Here is a 13,811-nt window from a genome sequence, read left to right on the forward strand (position 1 = left end):
CGTACAGGATACAGATGGATGCAATTAATAATAAAAGCAGCGACACAAGATGTTGGGTACAGTACATCAGCATTTATTCCATGCAGTTGCTTGCTTGGATTATATTCCCCCAGATGTCCACCGTACTGTACTCTGGAAAATACAGAAGTCTGACAGGATTGGTTTGATCGTAATGTCACTCGAAAGGAAGAGCTGGAAAATGAGCGTAGTAAGGAAAAAAAATGTAACGCGTACATGAGATGATGTCACAATTTGAAACAACCTCACAGACACAAACTGGTATTAAATATGAGCGAAAATGACAGAAAGGACGGGGTTAAAAAAAAATTAAGTCTGCATCACAGATGCTTTCAGACCTGTGGTCTCTTTGCCGCCTGATTGGCTTTTGGTGAAAACAGAAGAGATTCTTATGTTGACTGGAGTAAACATTTGGAACCATTTTTTGTTGTTATTAAGTGCCACCAGATCCATACTTCATCTGTAATGATGATGATAAGATATGATGATTTGATCCACCGAACATAAAACTAATACTGTCCTCCTACCTGTTCATTGTGCTTTCTTTAAATAATACTCCTGTTGAAGCTGCCTGAAATTAAAAAGAACACTCACTTGCCATTCGTAATAAATTAATTCAATAATCCTGTAGGCCAGCTACGAAGAAAACGAACCACAATCATACTTCACAGGATGTATGCCAGGCATTCCCCACAGCTTGATCATGACATTGCATGAGGTTAATTCATTTACAGCAACGTAAACACAAAGGAGACGGTCGGGGGAGGCTCGAGCTCGTGCGGCTTTTGCAAAAGCTTTCAAGCTCAATTCCACAGATAACGATGCAGTTCATCCAGTTCAATGCTGATGTCAAACACATCACAAACATTCTTTTCAGCCAGTTTGAGCAGCGCACCGATGACAGGTCAAGTTACATCTGCTGATGTTTCTATACACACATAGGAAAGTAACACTGAAATGAAGGAAAATTAAAACAACCCCGTGGCCTTATTGATCTCTGGCTTGTGTATTCCTTATAGCCTGCTTACATAGACAAAAGCTGACAACAAAAATCAACTATGCTGACAACAAAAATCAACTATGCCTTCTCCCCAAATTATGTACAAAGGAAAGGCAGACACTCAAAAGAAGGGGGAACAAATTAAGCTCCAACAGATGCAACATACCTTCAAAAAAAAAAACACAGTAGAGCAAAAAAAAATGTTAATTTTGGAGCGCATCTGTGGTCAGAAAAATAAAAAAAAAAGCAGCAGAGCCACAAATACAAATCATTGAATTTGTCGTCACCTAGCTCCTGTTCTCAGCTGGCAACGTCGAACCAGAACAACAAAAAACAAAACCAAAGGGAAAAAAACCCCCCAGAAAATCAAAATAAAAACTTCACTAGCCACCAGTCATTGTGTCTAGCCAGCTAGACCCTCCCGATCCCAAGCAAGCAACCTCCACTCTTAATTGCTTTTGTTTTGTTCACAAGCACAGGGGGAATGGTTTGCTCTTTTTGGACTGACAGAAGTGCCATGACACACACATTTAGCATTACATAAGTAAGAAGTACCCTGCTGGAAAGTGTTATATGAGAGATGATGCACTTGAAAATGATGTTGGGGGGGGATTCTGCACCTGAATACTATTACCTCAAATGGTGGCCGCGACATTTATTTGAAGGAGGCGTCTATTTTACGGAATTCTTTGTCAAAGTGGAGCGAGATATGCTGATGTTGGTTGACGGTGAATAACGTGCAACTGCTTCAGGAGCAGTCGCTCTGTCTTATTATTTCCATTCAATAATCTCTCAAATTGAAACACGAGAATATGACACAAAATGGCGCCAAAGCCCTGTCTAAACAGGAAAGCGGTAGTGTTATCAGTGTCAAGTCCTGAACGTTAGCCTGGGTTGTTAGCAGAAGTAAAAGAAAGTTGTCCTCACGTGTGTACGTGCATTTAAAGTGCATTTTGTCCCCACAATAAAATACAACTGTTTTGGGATTATAGTTTGAACCATGTTAACCTTATGGTTTTGCCTATAGATGTCATGAGACTATTTTTGTCTAAATGAAGCTCACTTGAGCACCAAGATACCACCAGAGGACATTAAAGTACCACCGTTGTTGTTTTGGCCTCAGTGCAAAAACATAGAAGGATTTTTTTGCAGCTGATAGATAATTTGCAAATGGGCGAATTTGCAGAAACCACAAATGTGAGGTTTAAGGTTTCAGAGTTATTACTTGGTATATATACTTGGTATTATACATGACATTATTAGAGCAGTGGCCACCATTTGAGGAAATTTGCAAAGAGCAAAAAAAAACAGTTGTCCAAACAACATTCGAACATACAGTAATTGGTCCAGTCCAGTTTGTTCCGGTCCTTCTCGAGCAGTCCTGAGATGAGACTTGAAAGCATAATGTCTAAAGGGGACTTTGTGGGTCCTCACGCTCTGAGAGCGTCATTTGATTCGTGATGAGAGAAGAAGCTGGATATCGTCTTTTGTTTTGTTCATTCCAGCTGTTCTCCTCAGCTCCATCTCACCGTGTTCCAACCGGTCCACCTAATGCGGTCACATGCATGCTGGGCACGCTCACAGCGTGATGAGCGGAAGGAATGGAGTCCGGTGGTTATGCTGGTGTTTGCAATGCGAGTTTTGTAATGGGAGAGCCACCAGTTCTGGAGGCGAGGACGGTGGGTCGCGAGGGTTCTGTAAACTCATAGTAAAGCTAGTTGAGCAAGGAATCTTACATGTCCAAATATGGTCATCAAGAGAAATTCTGGCCCAAACAATTCAAATGCTCTCCCACTAGATAACAGAAGGTACAAGTGACCTGCGTATACACGTCGCTTTTTCACACAACAGAATAATCGCTGTGTATTCAACTAAACAGGCCCCGATTTCACAGTGAGTACATAGAATTGTTTGTCATTATTATTTCAGTAAAGATAATTTTCGTGACATTTTTGTGTAGTGGTGCACTCCAGGATGGTGCGTGCTGATTTGGGGGATTTTGCCATGTAACTCAACAAAATGAAGACAGCGCCTGCAGCCAGATAAAGGCATGGAGCTCCACATCTGGGTCACCTGAGAGATTAACGATGATGTAACTCGCCATCGCTCGCTGTCAGCATGAGAACCAATCAGGTTTCCATGCGCCCTCTTCACTCTTACCACCCGTGTTTTAATCCCACGATCGCTCTCACCGCCGCCAACTGGTTGGCATGTGGGTAAATATGTCTCAAGAGTCTTTTTCTTCACCCCGATTTCCTGAATAGTCCTTCAGAATTCAAAAATAAATTATGAATGTTATTCTATATCATGTACATGTTATGTTCATTCTAAAAGGGAATCCCTGCCATGGGTTGCCTGGATGCTGTGCTCAACATGAGGGAATGGAGGCCTGGTAAATGGAGGAAGGGATCTGGGACAGATTGCTGTTTTTTTTTTTTTGTTGTTGTTTTTTTTGACATCATTGTCCTCTTATTGCTGTATTCTCTGCAGGACCCAGTGGAACACTGTTGGTTCCAGGCAAAAAAAAAAAAAAAAGTGCCCGATGATGCATTCACCATGAGGAAGGGGCTGGTTTGTTGTTCCGGATGGTGGCATCTGAGCATTCTGCTTCGGATGAGTCGCAGTCTGAGTCCCCATACTGGAGAGGATTCTGGGTGAGGGGGGGGGGGGGGGGGGAGGGGGGGGGGGGGTAGCATAGATTATTATGATGAAAGGCAAATTGAGTATTCTAACCAGACACAACATTAGTTACACCTGCACAATCAAATTCAATATTAGATACTGTCAAATGGTCTATCTTTCTCAAATGTCTCGGTTTATGCATTGTTTTAGATCGAAAACGCATTGCTTGGTTATCTGCTTTTTGGTTGACGGTACAGAGAGAGAGGGACAAAGAGAACAAGGCGAGGATTTTGGATTAGTATTCAATTATTTTACTATTTTTATGTCTGTGTTTTTACATTTTTACCCTCTATCCTCACATTAAATGCTTTTCCCCACAGACACTGAACTAATGCATCAGTGGACATCACTCTAGATAGGACGTTATTATTAATGAACTACATGATTTAGTATTTGCTTAATTTCACTATATGAGAAGGGAGAGAGAGCAGGTAGGTCAAGGTCACAGAGTTTTGAATGTCCAATACCCGAACACCCAAAAGTCAGCTGGGCGAGGCTCCCGCTCAACTAATGAGTACAAGTGTTAATCGAAAATGGACGAATGAATTTGGTACGGCCCTCAGAGGATGTGGCCATCTCTGTCATCGGATCCATTTGATTTAAAACCACTAACCTCGTAGCTGTGCTCATCCGAGCACAGTTTTCCCAAGGAGATCTGTGTCTTGACCCTGCGGACGGCGCACTCCTTGTCAGACAAGCCGTCCGATTGAGTGGAGATGTCGATGGGGATGTCCGGCGTGTGCGAAAGCAGCTCGTCCAGGTGCTCCTCCTGGCTAGCACTCAGCCTGTCCAGGGGCCCACTGTGGGAGTGATCACTGGTGTTGCCCTCCTCTCCGTCGGACACAGACAGGTTCTCCGAGCTGAACGTGGAGTACGACTGGAAGCTGCTCATACAGCGATGAGGTCTGCGAGAGAGCGCAAAAAGAGTCGATATAGAAAAATGCATCATTTAAAGGAAATTGTGTTTTTTTTTTTTTCTATTAGGAAACATTTAGCACTGTTACTGTTTTTTTTTTTTTTTTGGTTGGCACGATAAGACTATCCAAAAACTTTGATTTGGAGATTCTGTGACTATTATCCTTTATTTGCATACATCTGCTTCTCGCTCTCACCGCGAACAAGACTTTGAATTGTCCTCACGTGTGAATGCCAATATGAATGGGGTTTGTCTTTGCGCTTTCAGCTATGATGCCGACCAGCCAAAGGTGTTCACATAAAATGAAAGTTGTTGTTTTTAAACTCCCACAATAGCGCAAAACTCGGATGTGTTAGGCCATAGGTGTCAAACTCAGGTCCTGGAGGGCCGCTGTCCTGCATGTTTTCCAAGTCTCCCTGTTGCAGCACACCTGATTCAAATGAACAGGTTCAATGTCAGGCTTCCGCAGAGCTTGCTGATGATATGATAATTTGAATCAGGTGTGTTGCAACCGGGAAACTTGGAAAACATGCAGGACAGCGGCCCTCCAGGACCTGAGTTTGACACCTATGTGTTAGGCCATAACACACCTGATTCATGCGATCAGCTCATTAGCAAGCTCTGCAGGAGCCTAATAAAGATCCTGATCACTTCAATCAGGTGTGTTGCAGCAGGGAGAGATGGAAAACATGCAGTCTAACGGCTATTGAGGACTGGAGTTTGACACCAGTATGTTAAGCGAAGGTTGTTACAAAATGCAAGGGTCCTTGGTTTATGATTGTCCCAACAGACGTTTCACAAGAAGGTATGCTCAGTTACCAATGTAATTCCCATTTATTGTTTTATATTTGGCCCCGAGGTGTTTCTCATCCAAATATTTACTGTACCCGTGACTGAACTACTGCTTTAGTGACTACCGTGTGTTCCAACCAACAGAAATTGGTGTTACTTTGGCACTGTAGGAACAGAACTCTGTTATGAAAAGAGAACACTCGAAACAATACCTGTCATCATTCACCGAATTGCGCAATGGCACAGTACCTCTGTCTCCTTGGAAACTCCACTTCACTATCCACCTCTCCTTCCTCCTCTTCAGATGACTCATCTCCACCCTGGCAGTAAGCAATCGCAGAGTCATCTTCCATGTGTGATTAGGTCACACAGACACACATCATTATTAGACCAATGGCTGCTTACCTTCCTCAGCGGTCTGAGTGTACGGGGAAGTGCATTTGGAAGGGTGTGTTTGTTCTGGAAGGACTCCTGTTCCTGAGGCTCTGGCTTCTTCAAGACCTCCCCATTAGAACTGGGATCTTTGATGGGAGCTCTCAAAGAGGACTGGCTGCCCTCTTGAGTACTGGGCAATGAAAAGTTGGGCAAGTCTGGCTGGCTGGATGCAGGAGTGGTCTCCTGACAGTGAAGGCATCCAGGGAACGGGTGAGCCTGGCAGCAGGGACAGCCAGAACCGGCACCTGGGAGGGGATTGGAGCTGGTGGATGAGGTCCGCTGACGGGTGTCTGCATCCATCGCTGTGGAGATGAGGTCAGGGCTGGATCCGGAAACACGCCGCTGTAGGTGATCAGTCTGAGGGCTACGCAAGGCAGCGGCGGGGCCAAAATAACGCAGGTTATTGGCACAGTTTACAACGGCCTCTTCGCGGCCCTTCAACAGAAGTGGCGATCCTGAGGTAGGCAGTGGGAGGTGGTGATGATGGTGCTGATGTGGCTCCTGTAGTGACTGGACGTCGTCGGGCACTCCTGTAGTAGATTTCAACACCCCGAGGAACTCGTTATGGCTTCCTTTACTGTTGGCCCGGCGATGGCGGGGCTTGCTTCGGTAGCGGGCTTTCCCAGGAGGTGTGGGCACCTTTGGGCTAGCGGACAGTGGTGAGGGGGACGGCAGGGGGTCAACGCTGGAGATACCGTCAGAACGGAGCAAGTCTGGCCTGGAGGAGGCACACACGGAAACAGTGTCCTTTTAGAAATGTTTTCAAAAAGGTTGTGGCAAAGGGGAAAAGTGTGATAAAAGGTCATCTCTGTCCTGGCTGTTCAGGACAATAAAATAAGCTCAAGACCAACCGTGCATACTTTACACCTCGACTATGTTTTGCGTGAATGTTAACACACTCACCTTCCAAGCAAACAGCTGTCCTCCATCTGCTTAGTCATGTCTCATGAGTGAGTATTCAAGTTGTACTCTACAGTTTGTTTTTACATGTGCGTGTGATAATTAAGACTGTTTAAAACGGGTTATGCATATTATTGATTGTCTTTGGCAAGCTTTCCTTTTTCCGCAGTGTATCCTGCGGTGACGACAGCCCACCCCAAGTGAGTTCACGTGCCGTTATAAGAACATGGTCGGATGCATTAGCAATTGGGGACGGATAAATTTAACAGAAGCGTGAAAATTAACCTTTTGCAATCACATCTGCTTGCTTGATATCAACCTCCAAATGTTTTGTTTTCCTACATTTCATACTTAAGATTCTGGTCATTATACATAAGTGACCCTTTGTCATCGGCCATCATTTATTGTTGATATTATCATAAGCTTAGTGAAAAAAAAAAAAAAAAAACTTTTATAAAGAACTTGATTACTTGCATTGTGTGGCTTTTGTACACTGAGATACAAACTCTCAACTATAAAGGAGACCATCAAAAATGTTAGTAGTGCTCTAAGGGAAATGTTCACAACTCTATCGTTACATTTACATTGTCATTTTCATCATTTTAAAATCTGAAGCAATTGGAGGTTGAACAACATCTTGGAACAGATTGTGTATGATCTTTAAAATTTCACAATGTATTTTTTATTTTTTTTTACATAATAATATGTTTTTATTTTATTTTTTCTTATTAAGGTAAGAGACAAACCTTTTGGCGGAGGACATCCCAGGTTTGTGAGAAATACTTCCTTTCTTCTTTATCAGCTTTTCTACAGCATTGGATCGAACGATGGGTCTGACCAAGTGTCGCTTGTAGGTCCCGGGGTACTTCTTCTCCACAGCTTGCTCTCTCCTGTCAGGATTATATTACTTTGTACATAAACAAAATCTATACACCACCTCATGCTTGGCTAAAGAAAGAAAAAAAAAAACTAAAAAAAATGGCTACAAACCTAAAGAAGGTAAACACTGTAGAAGAATGACAGAAGTAAAGCAGGATGCCCCCCTACTGTGAGAAGGAGCTCATTCACTTACTTCATAAGGTCTTTCTCTCGGACCTCCAGCTGTAGCATAATGGCACTGAGCTCCATGTAGAGGTTGTTGGCTCTCTCCAGCTTCCTCTCGTAGTGTTCCCGGATGTCCAGAGCATGCCTGAAAAGGGTGGAAAACATTAGCTAAAACGGCTCAAATAAATCCCCGATCTGCATGATAACATGCATGTCAAAACAAATTATGTAATTATTTCTTCTGCTACAATGATCAGTTTTTCCGTATTTGGCATTTTGACTGAAACGACTCCCCTTATTTTGCACATATTGTCCATGCCCATGTATTGTATTCAAGTGTTGGTGATTAGCAAACAATAATCCACCAAGGAGCTTTTTGACCACCACAGGGTCTTTTCTGGAACATGGCCGCACCTGAGTTCATCCCGCCTGCGTCTGATCAGCTCTTCATCCAGTCTGTGAATGCACGTGCCTTCACTTTTGATTTTCTCGAAATGTTTCTTTACTTCCTCTCGCCATTCAGCCTGGAACATGAATGAATGTCACAACCGTGAGGCATGTGTATAATGTACTTCTTTAAAGCTTAAAGTCTCCACATGTAGTGCAGACCTGAGACTTGAAGTAGGTCTCCTGAGGAGCTCCCAGAACATCAGCCGAGGCAATGTCGAGGTGTAGGAGGATCTGACGGAACGAAGGCCTGTTTCTGGGCTTGCCTTGCCTTGGAATGAATGAGTAAATGAGAGATTATGTGAGCTTTTGCATGAAACAGATACCCTATACTCATAGGTTTTTCCATTTAATAAACAAGCGCCCACACACCATGTTTGTTTCATGAGGATTTTGAAGCCATCCGGGCATGTGGAGGGCACGGGGAGGTGAAGACTGTTACTGCCAACGCCCCAGATGATAGCAGAAGAGTCTACATCTTTGTAGGGGATCTCTCCAGTCAGCAACTCCCATAAGACAACTCCAAACGACCTACAAGACACAGTGGGGTCCTCACAACCAGGACCATTCAAGAAATTCAAAACGATACACTCTTGAGTGAAACCCAACTCACCAGATGTCCACTTTTTCTGACACCGGCTCATTTCGTATCACTTCTGGAGCCATCCAGGCCACCGTACCAGCAAATGACATCTTTGTACTTTTGTCACTTAGTTCTTTCGATGTTCCAAAGTCAGAGATCTTCACAGAGTCGTTGTGGGTGACCAAAACACTATTTAAAAAAATACATAGACAAGGGAAGGTTTAATATGCAGGCAGGGTGTTCCCCCCCCAAAAAAACTGACATCATATCGTAGTTTAACAATATAGGCAGTTCTTGTCCAAAGTTGTGCAAAAAAGTTTAATCTCAAACTTAAAGATACGGTGTGTAAAAAATGTTTTTTTTTCATTGTTCATTATTTCAAAGACCCTCTATTCATTTAAATAATATGTAAAAACATACGTTCAATCACATTAACATATTTTTTTATGTTATTGTAGGTGAAGTAATCGCTAATCTTCTGCTGCAAATATTCTAAGGAGACAAACTTTGCGAATGTAGTTCCTCAACATAATGTCAACAGCATATGCAACAACTGCCATGCATTTACTCCGTCACTTGAGGGGAATACTAGAAATCGTTTGAAATGACATTTTGCTTGCACCTCTGTTGAAGAAATTGTTGGTGGCCTTAACGTAGTGTGCTCCAATAATGCACGTGCTTCTTAGGTTGTTGCATTCTATTAGTTCACCACTAGATGACACTAATTTCTACACACTGTACATTTAAATGTACATATACAGTGTGTGTGTGTGTGTGTGTGTGTGTGTGTGTGTACACACACACACACACATATATATTATACACATATATATTATACACATATATATTTTATATATATATATATATATATATATATATATTGTGCAATGGAAATGCATTTTTGAAGCAAAGATTGAACCTTTGTGAAGCTTTGTGAAATCTGTTATAAAATCTGTATGTTTGAATTTGCTGAATGTTTAATGAATATTTTGCTTTTGGGCAAGAATTACATGTCATTTAATCTGCATAGGACATATAGTTAATCACATTTGCCTCTTTCAAATTATGATTTTTAATTTTTATTAATTCTTAAAACAGGGCTTTTCAGTTTACCAGAGTCCCAGTCCTACAATGCAGATGTCAGAAAAGGCTGTGGTCAAAGCAATATTTACAGTGAATATTTGTATAAATGTAATTATAGACCATGAATGTAAAACAATCAAATAAAATTTAAGTATGGCTTAACTGGATAGGCCTTCTTGTGCTGCGAGATCTTGTGTTTTTACACCATTTGAAACCATGAAATGTCAGATTGAGATTGTCAAAAATAGAGGCGCCCTACTTTAAAAGAAATAAAGTACCGGTAATGCTATATTTTTACATATATGTACACAGTACAAGGTAGGGAGGCAGTTTGTGATAAAAAGCATCAAAACATGACGAAAACTCATCGTTTTGAAAATCTTACTGGGCGTGATTCATCCAATTAATCAAAGGAGGACGACCTTTCCAGAAGACTCAGCCTGAAATGGGTCTGCTGACTAATACAGCGTAGGCAGCACTGCAGCACGCCAATATTGATTAAAGACATGGGGGGATGCGGATGCTGTGCACAGGATGTTCAGGGCAAGCGACTTCACTCGCATAAAGGCCACTTGATTATTAACATCCTGAGGGTTAATGTCACACTACTTAGAAATGAAAAGCTGAATTGTCTGCTTAAGGCATTGTACAACATAGTGAAACAACTGCGCGCAATGTTTTTGGAGTCCAAAAACATTCGTGGCAGGTCAATGGAACACTCTAAATTGCCCCTTGGTGTAATTGTGAGCACGAGTGTTTGTTTGTCTCTATGTGCCCTGCGATTGGCTGGCAACCAAATCAGGGTTAACCGCGCCGAAAACAGCTAGGATAGAGTCCAGCACCTCCGCACTGCATGAAACTTACTTGGGAGATTTGAGATCCCTGTGGATGATCTTGTGGAGGTGCAGGTAGTTCATGCCGCTGGCGATGCCTGAGGCCCAGTCCACTAGAAGCCTGGGGGTCACTTTCCGCCCTGCCCTAAGCACCTCGTAGAGCTGGCCTTGAGCGCAGTACTCCATGATTATACAGTAACAAGGCGCCTGAGTGCAAACCCCCCTTGGTAGAACACGGCAAATGGGTGAGCAGTGCAGCAGCGCAGGCAACATGGTGCAAACCAAATGATTAGAGACCTACTTGAAGCTGATGATGTTAGGATGTTTGAGTTTCCGCAAGTGCTTAATGTCCGTCTCCTTCTGTTCGCGCACCTTCTTGATGGCCACCTCCTCAGAGCGGAATTTGCCCAGGAAGACGGCTCCCTGAGCACCGCTACCCAGCCATTGCAACTCTGAGATTTCCTCAAACGGAACCTCCCACATGTCTGGAAACAGGGAAATGGAAAGTTGGATGCAGTCGAGTGTTGTGTTTTCCACTGAGAAAATAAAAGTTGAAAGCAAACATAATAGGTGTCACAATTCACTAATTGCTCTGTCTTGTGACTGTAATGGCAGTAATTAACTGCCACGACAACTTAATAAAGAAACGTCATCCTTAATTATTGCTTCATTTGTTCCCTTCCTGCAAACAAACAAAAAAAACAAAAAAACAGGTGGTGTCTCTCTATGGGCAGACATGGTAGCTGTACAATTGATGTTTACGGTGGGCTTCAGAGGAAGTGAAAGAAAATTAATGAGGAGCTGGACAGTGGATTTTACACTGTCATTTACAATGTGTTTCAAAGTAATTTCATCCCATTTACTTTCTATTGTACTTTTGCCCTAATTACAGTCATGGGTGAATTCCAGCAAAAGACCGACTACACCCTGGACTGGTTGCCAGCCAATCACAGGGCATTACAATAGTTCCATGCAGGACAAATAAAGTATGACAATGAAGTAGTGCCCGCAAAAAAAAATAAATATTAAATAAAGCACACACCTCAGTGAGTGGTGGCGAAATAACATTTAGCCTATACAAAACAGAATAACATGAATATTTTTTAAAAATACTTCTTTCCAAACATAACTTTGATAATGACACAATTAAAAATTAATCTACATTACAATAATGTATAACAGGTCAAAATACATTCATACAAATTAAGCTCCCCCTAATAAAACCCTACCACTCATAGACTGCCCCTGGCCACTATCTAAGGAAATATGGTTTGTGGGTGGAGATAAACCACTGAGGTCATTTGGAACATCAACCAGGAGACTCAGCCCAATTCTGTCTGACCACACTCGCACCCCGCAGCCTCCAGCGTAGTGAATCTACCTTCTTCCTGACCTCAATTCAAACTGACAAACAGCTCAGCTTCATGCAGAGCAGCCATACGCTCACCTTGTTGTTGTAGCTTGTATTCTGTGGAATACGTCTTTCCAATGATGTTCCAGACCGGTCTGAGACAGCCGAAAAGCCCCTCCAGAAAGCCACCCGACCCGGGCCCTGTTCTGTGGAAATGCAGCTTGATGTCATCGGGGTGTTGCGGGTGACCTTGCCTGTCCTCTTCGCTATGGTCCAAATGACAGTCCTTATCTCCTATCTGCTCCTCCATTCCGCTCCCGCAGCCGCCGTGCTCGCGGGAGGCTGGCGAGATTGGTTCCTCGTGGTCGTGCTCCTGCAGTTGAAGGACACTGTTGTCAAAGTGGCCGCCCTCGCTCCGCGTGGAGTCTATGCTCAAGGCCGTGTTTGGGGGACTCAAACCCCCAAGCACCGTCTCCTCGTCCTGGTTTGGCGGTTGCAGAAGCTGCAGGGGCATGGGCAGGTGCGTGGGCGGGGCCAGGTCCGTGATTATCTGAGGGGGTAATATCGAGGGATGAGCCGGAGGAGGCTGCGTTTGAGAGTTTGGTGCATTTGATTTCTTCATGGAGTCCCCGACGACACTGAGTTTGAGCTCCTCCTTCAGCTTGCCCACCAGCATGCTGGGGCAGGAAGTCCATGAGAGCACCTCGGGGGAACTTCCCATGATGTCATGCATGAATATGGGTTATGTACACTTGGTGAGGAGCGGTCCTAACACATTGGTTCGTCAGTATTTCAATCACCTGAGAAAAAATACAAACAACACAGACACATGTTAATGATGAAGCTACTTTTGGGGGCTTTCACAAAAACCAAAACAAGATGAGGACTATCGCACTAAGCTCTCACTACTTCCGCAAAGACAAATCCTTTCATAGATCTGCGATGGGATGAGCTTACATTAATGACTTTTATTTTTAACTACAGAGTGCAAGCATTCCGGAAGTGGTCAAATCACAAACAAACATCACACATGTGCATACGACATGAAAAAAAAAAAAAAAATGTGTGGGTGTGTGTGTGTGTGTGTGTGTGTGGAAGCCTCCCTTTTATTATATTTATATGTCGACTTGATTTGTTATTTTTATGGCAAACATAAGGAGATTATTGGCGGCAGACTCATCAAAGTGACAGTGGTGACACACACTGGAGAGCGCCCAATGTACACTGGAGGAACCACAAGCTGGGGGCCCCCGTGGCTGCGGTGGGCCTGATGACTTGATGTAACCTATAAAAGCCAACAAAGCCCTTCACAATTCTTTGTTCCTGATTGGCTTTTCATTTGAAGTCACCGACTGCGATTCTTACACGCAGTTGGTTGGGTCAACGGCGGCTATCGAGTTTTGTCATCGGGGGAAAAAAAAAAAAAAAATGGCAAAAATGACGCCGGCGACAAAGAGACTATTCCGGGTGGGGTTTGATATTTGACTTCAAGAGAGTACATGTCCAGTCCAGTATGAGCATGTTTATTCATATTTGGGCATCCTGTCCACCCGCTACGTGCATGCAGACCACAAGACCTCAGCAGCCTTGCTGTCTGCTGCCCAGTGTTTACTTAAATGCGCGCGTGTGTGCGAGCGTGTGGATTGACCGTGATGCGGAGCACCTGCCCGCCCCCGTCCAGTCGTGCGGCCGTGTGACGGCTACACAGCTGGGAACCCACCGATGAA

At 43.5% G+C, this 13,811-nt stretch overlaps 1 protein-coding gene across 4 annotated transcripts in view; it reads right to left on the reverse strand.

Moving 5' to 3' along the window:
• Positions 1-52: 52 nt before the first annotated feature.
• map3k13 (mitogen-activated protein kinase kinase kinase 13) overlaps positions 53-13,811 on the reverse strand; it is a 37,525-nt gene continuing 23,766 nt past the window's right edge. For all 4 annotated transcript variants that reach the window (XM_019882300.1, XM_019882298.1, XM_019882299.1 and 1 more), the window contains 13 exons: positions 12,181-12,884; positions 11,035-11,218; positions 10,765-10,956; positions 8,848-9,006; positions 8,607-8,765; positions 8,397-8,505; positions 8,202-8,311; positions 7,816-7,932; positions 7,490-7,633; positions 5,814-6,561; positions 5,658-5,728; positions 4,314-4,605; positions 53-3,668 (listed from right to left, as the gene is read on the reverse strand). In XM_019882300.1, coding sequence (XP_019737859.1) covers positions 3,570-3,668; positions 4,314-4,605; positions 5,658-5,728; positions 5,814-6,561; positions 7,490-7,633; positions 7,816-7,932; positions 8,202-8,311; positions 8,397-8,505; positions 8,607-8,765; positions 8,848-9,006; positions 10,765-10,956; positions 11,035-11,218; positions 12,181-12,817 — 3,021 coding nt within the window. In that variant the 5' untranslated portion in view covers positions 12,818-12,884 and the 3' untranslated portion in view covers positions 53-3,569. The remainder of the gene's footprint in view (positions 3,669-4,313; positions 4,606-5,657; positions 5,729-5,813; positions 6,562-7,489; positions 7,634-7,815; positions 7,933-8,201; positions 8,312-8,396; positions 8,506-8,606; positions 8,766-8,847; positions 9,007-10,764; positions 10,957-11,034; positions 11,219-12,180; positions 12,885-13,811) is intronic.

Source organism: Hippocampus comes, unplaced genomic scaffold, assembly GCF_001891065.2.
Source record: "Hippocampus comes isolate QL1 unplaced genomic scaffold, H_comes_QL1_v1.1 scaffold111, whole genome shotgun sequence".
NCBI lineage: Eukaryota > Metazoa > Chordata > Actinopteri > Syngnathiformes > Syngnathidae > Hippocampus > Hippocampus comes.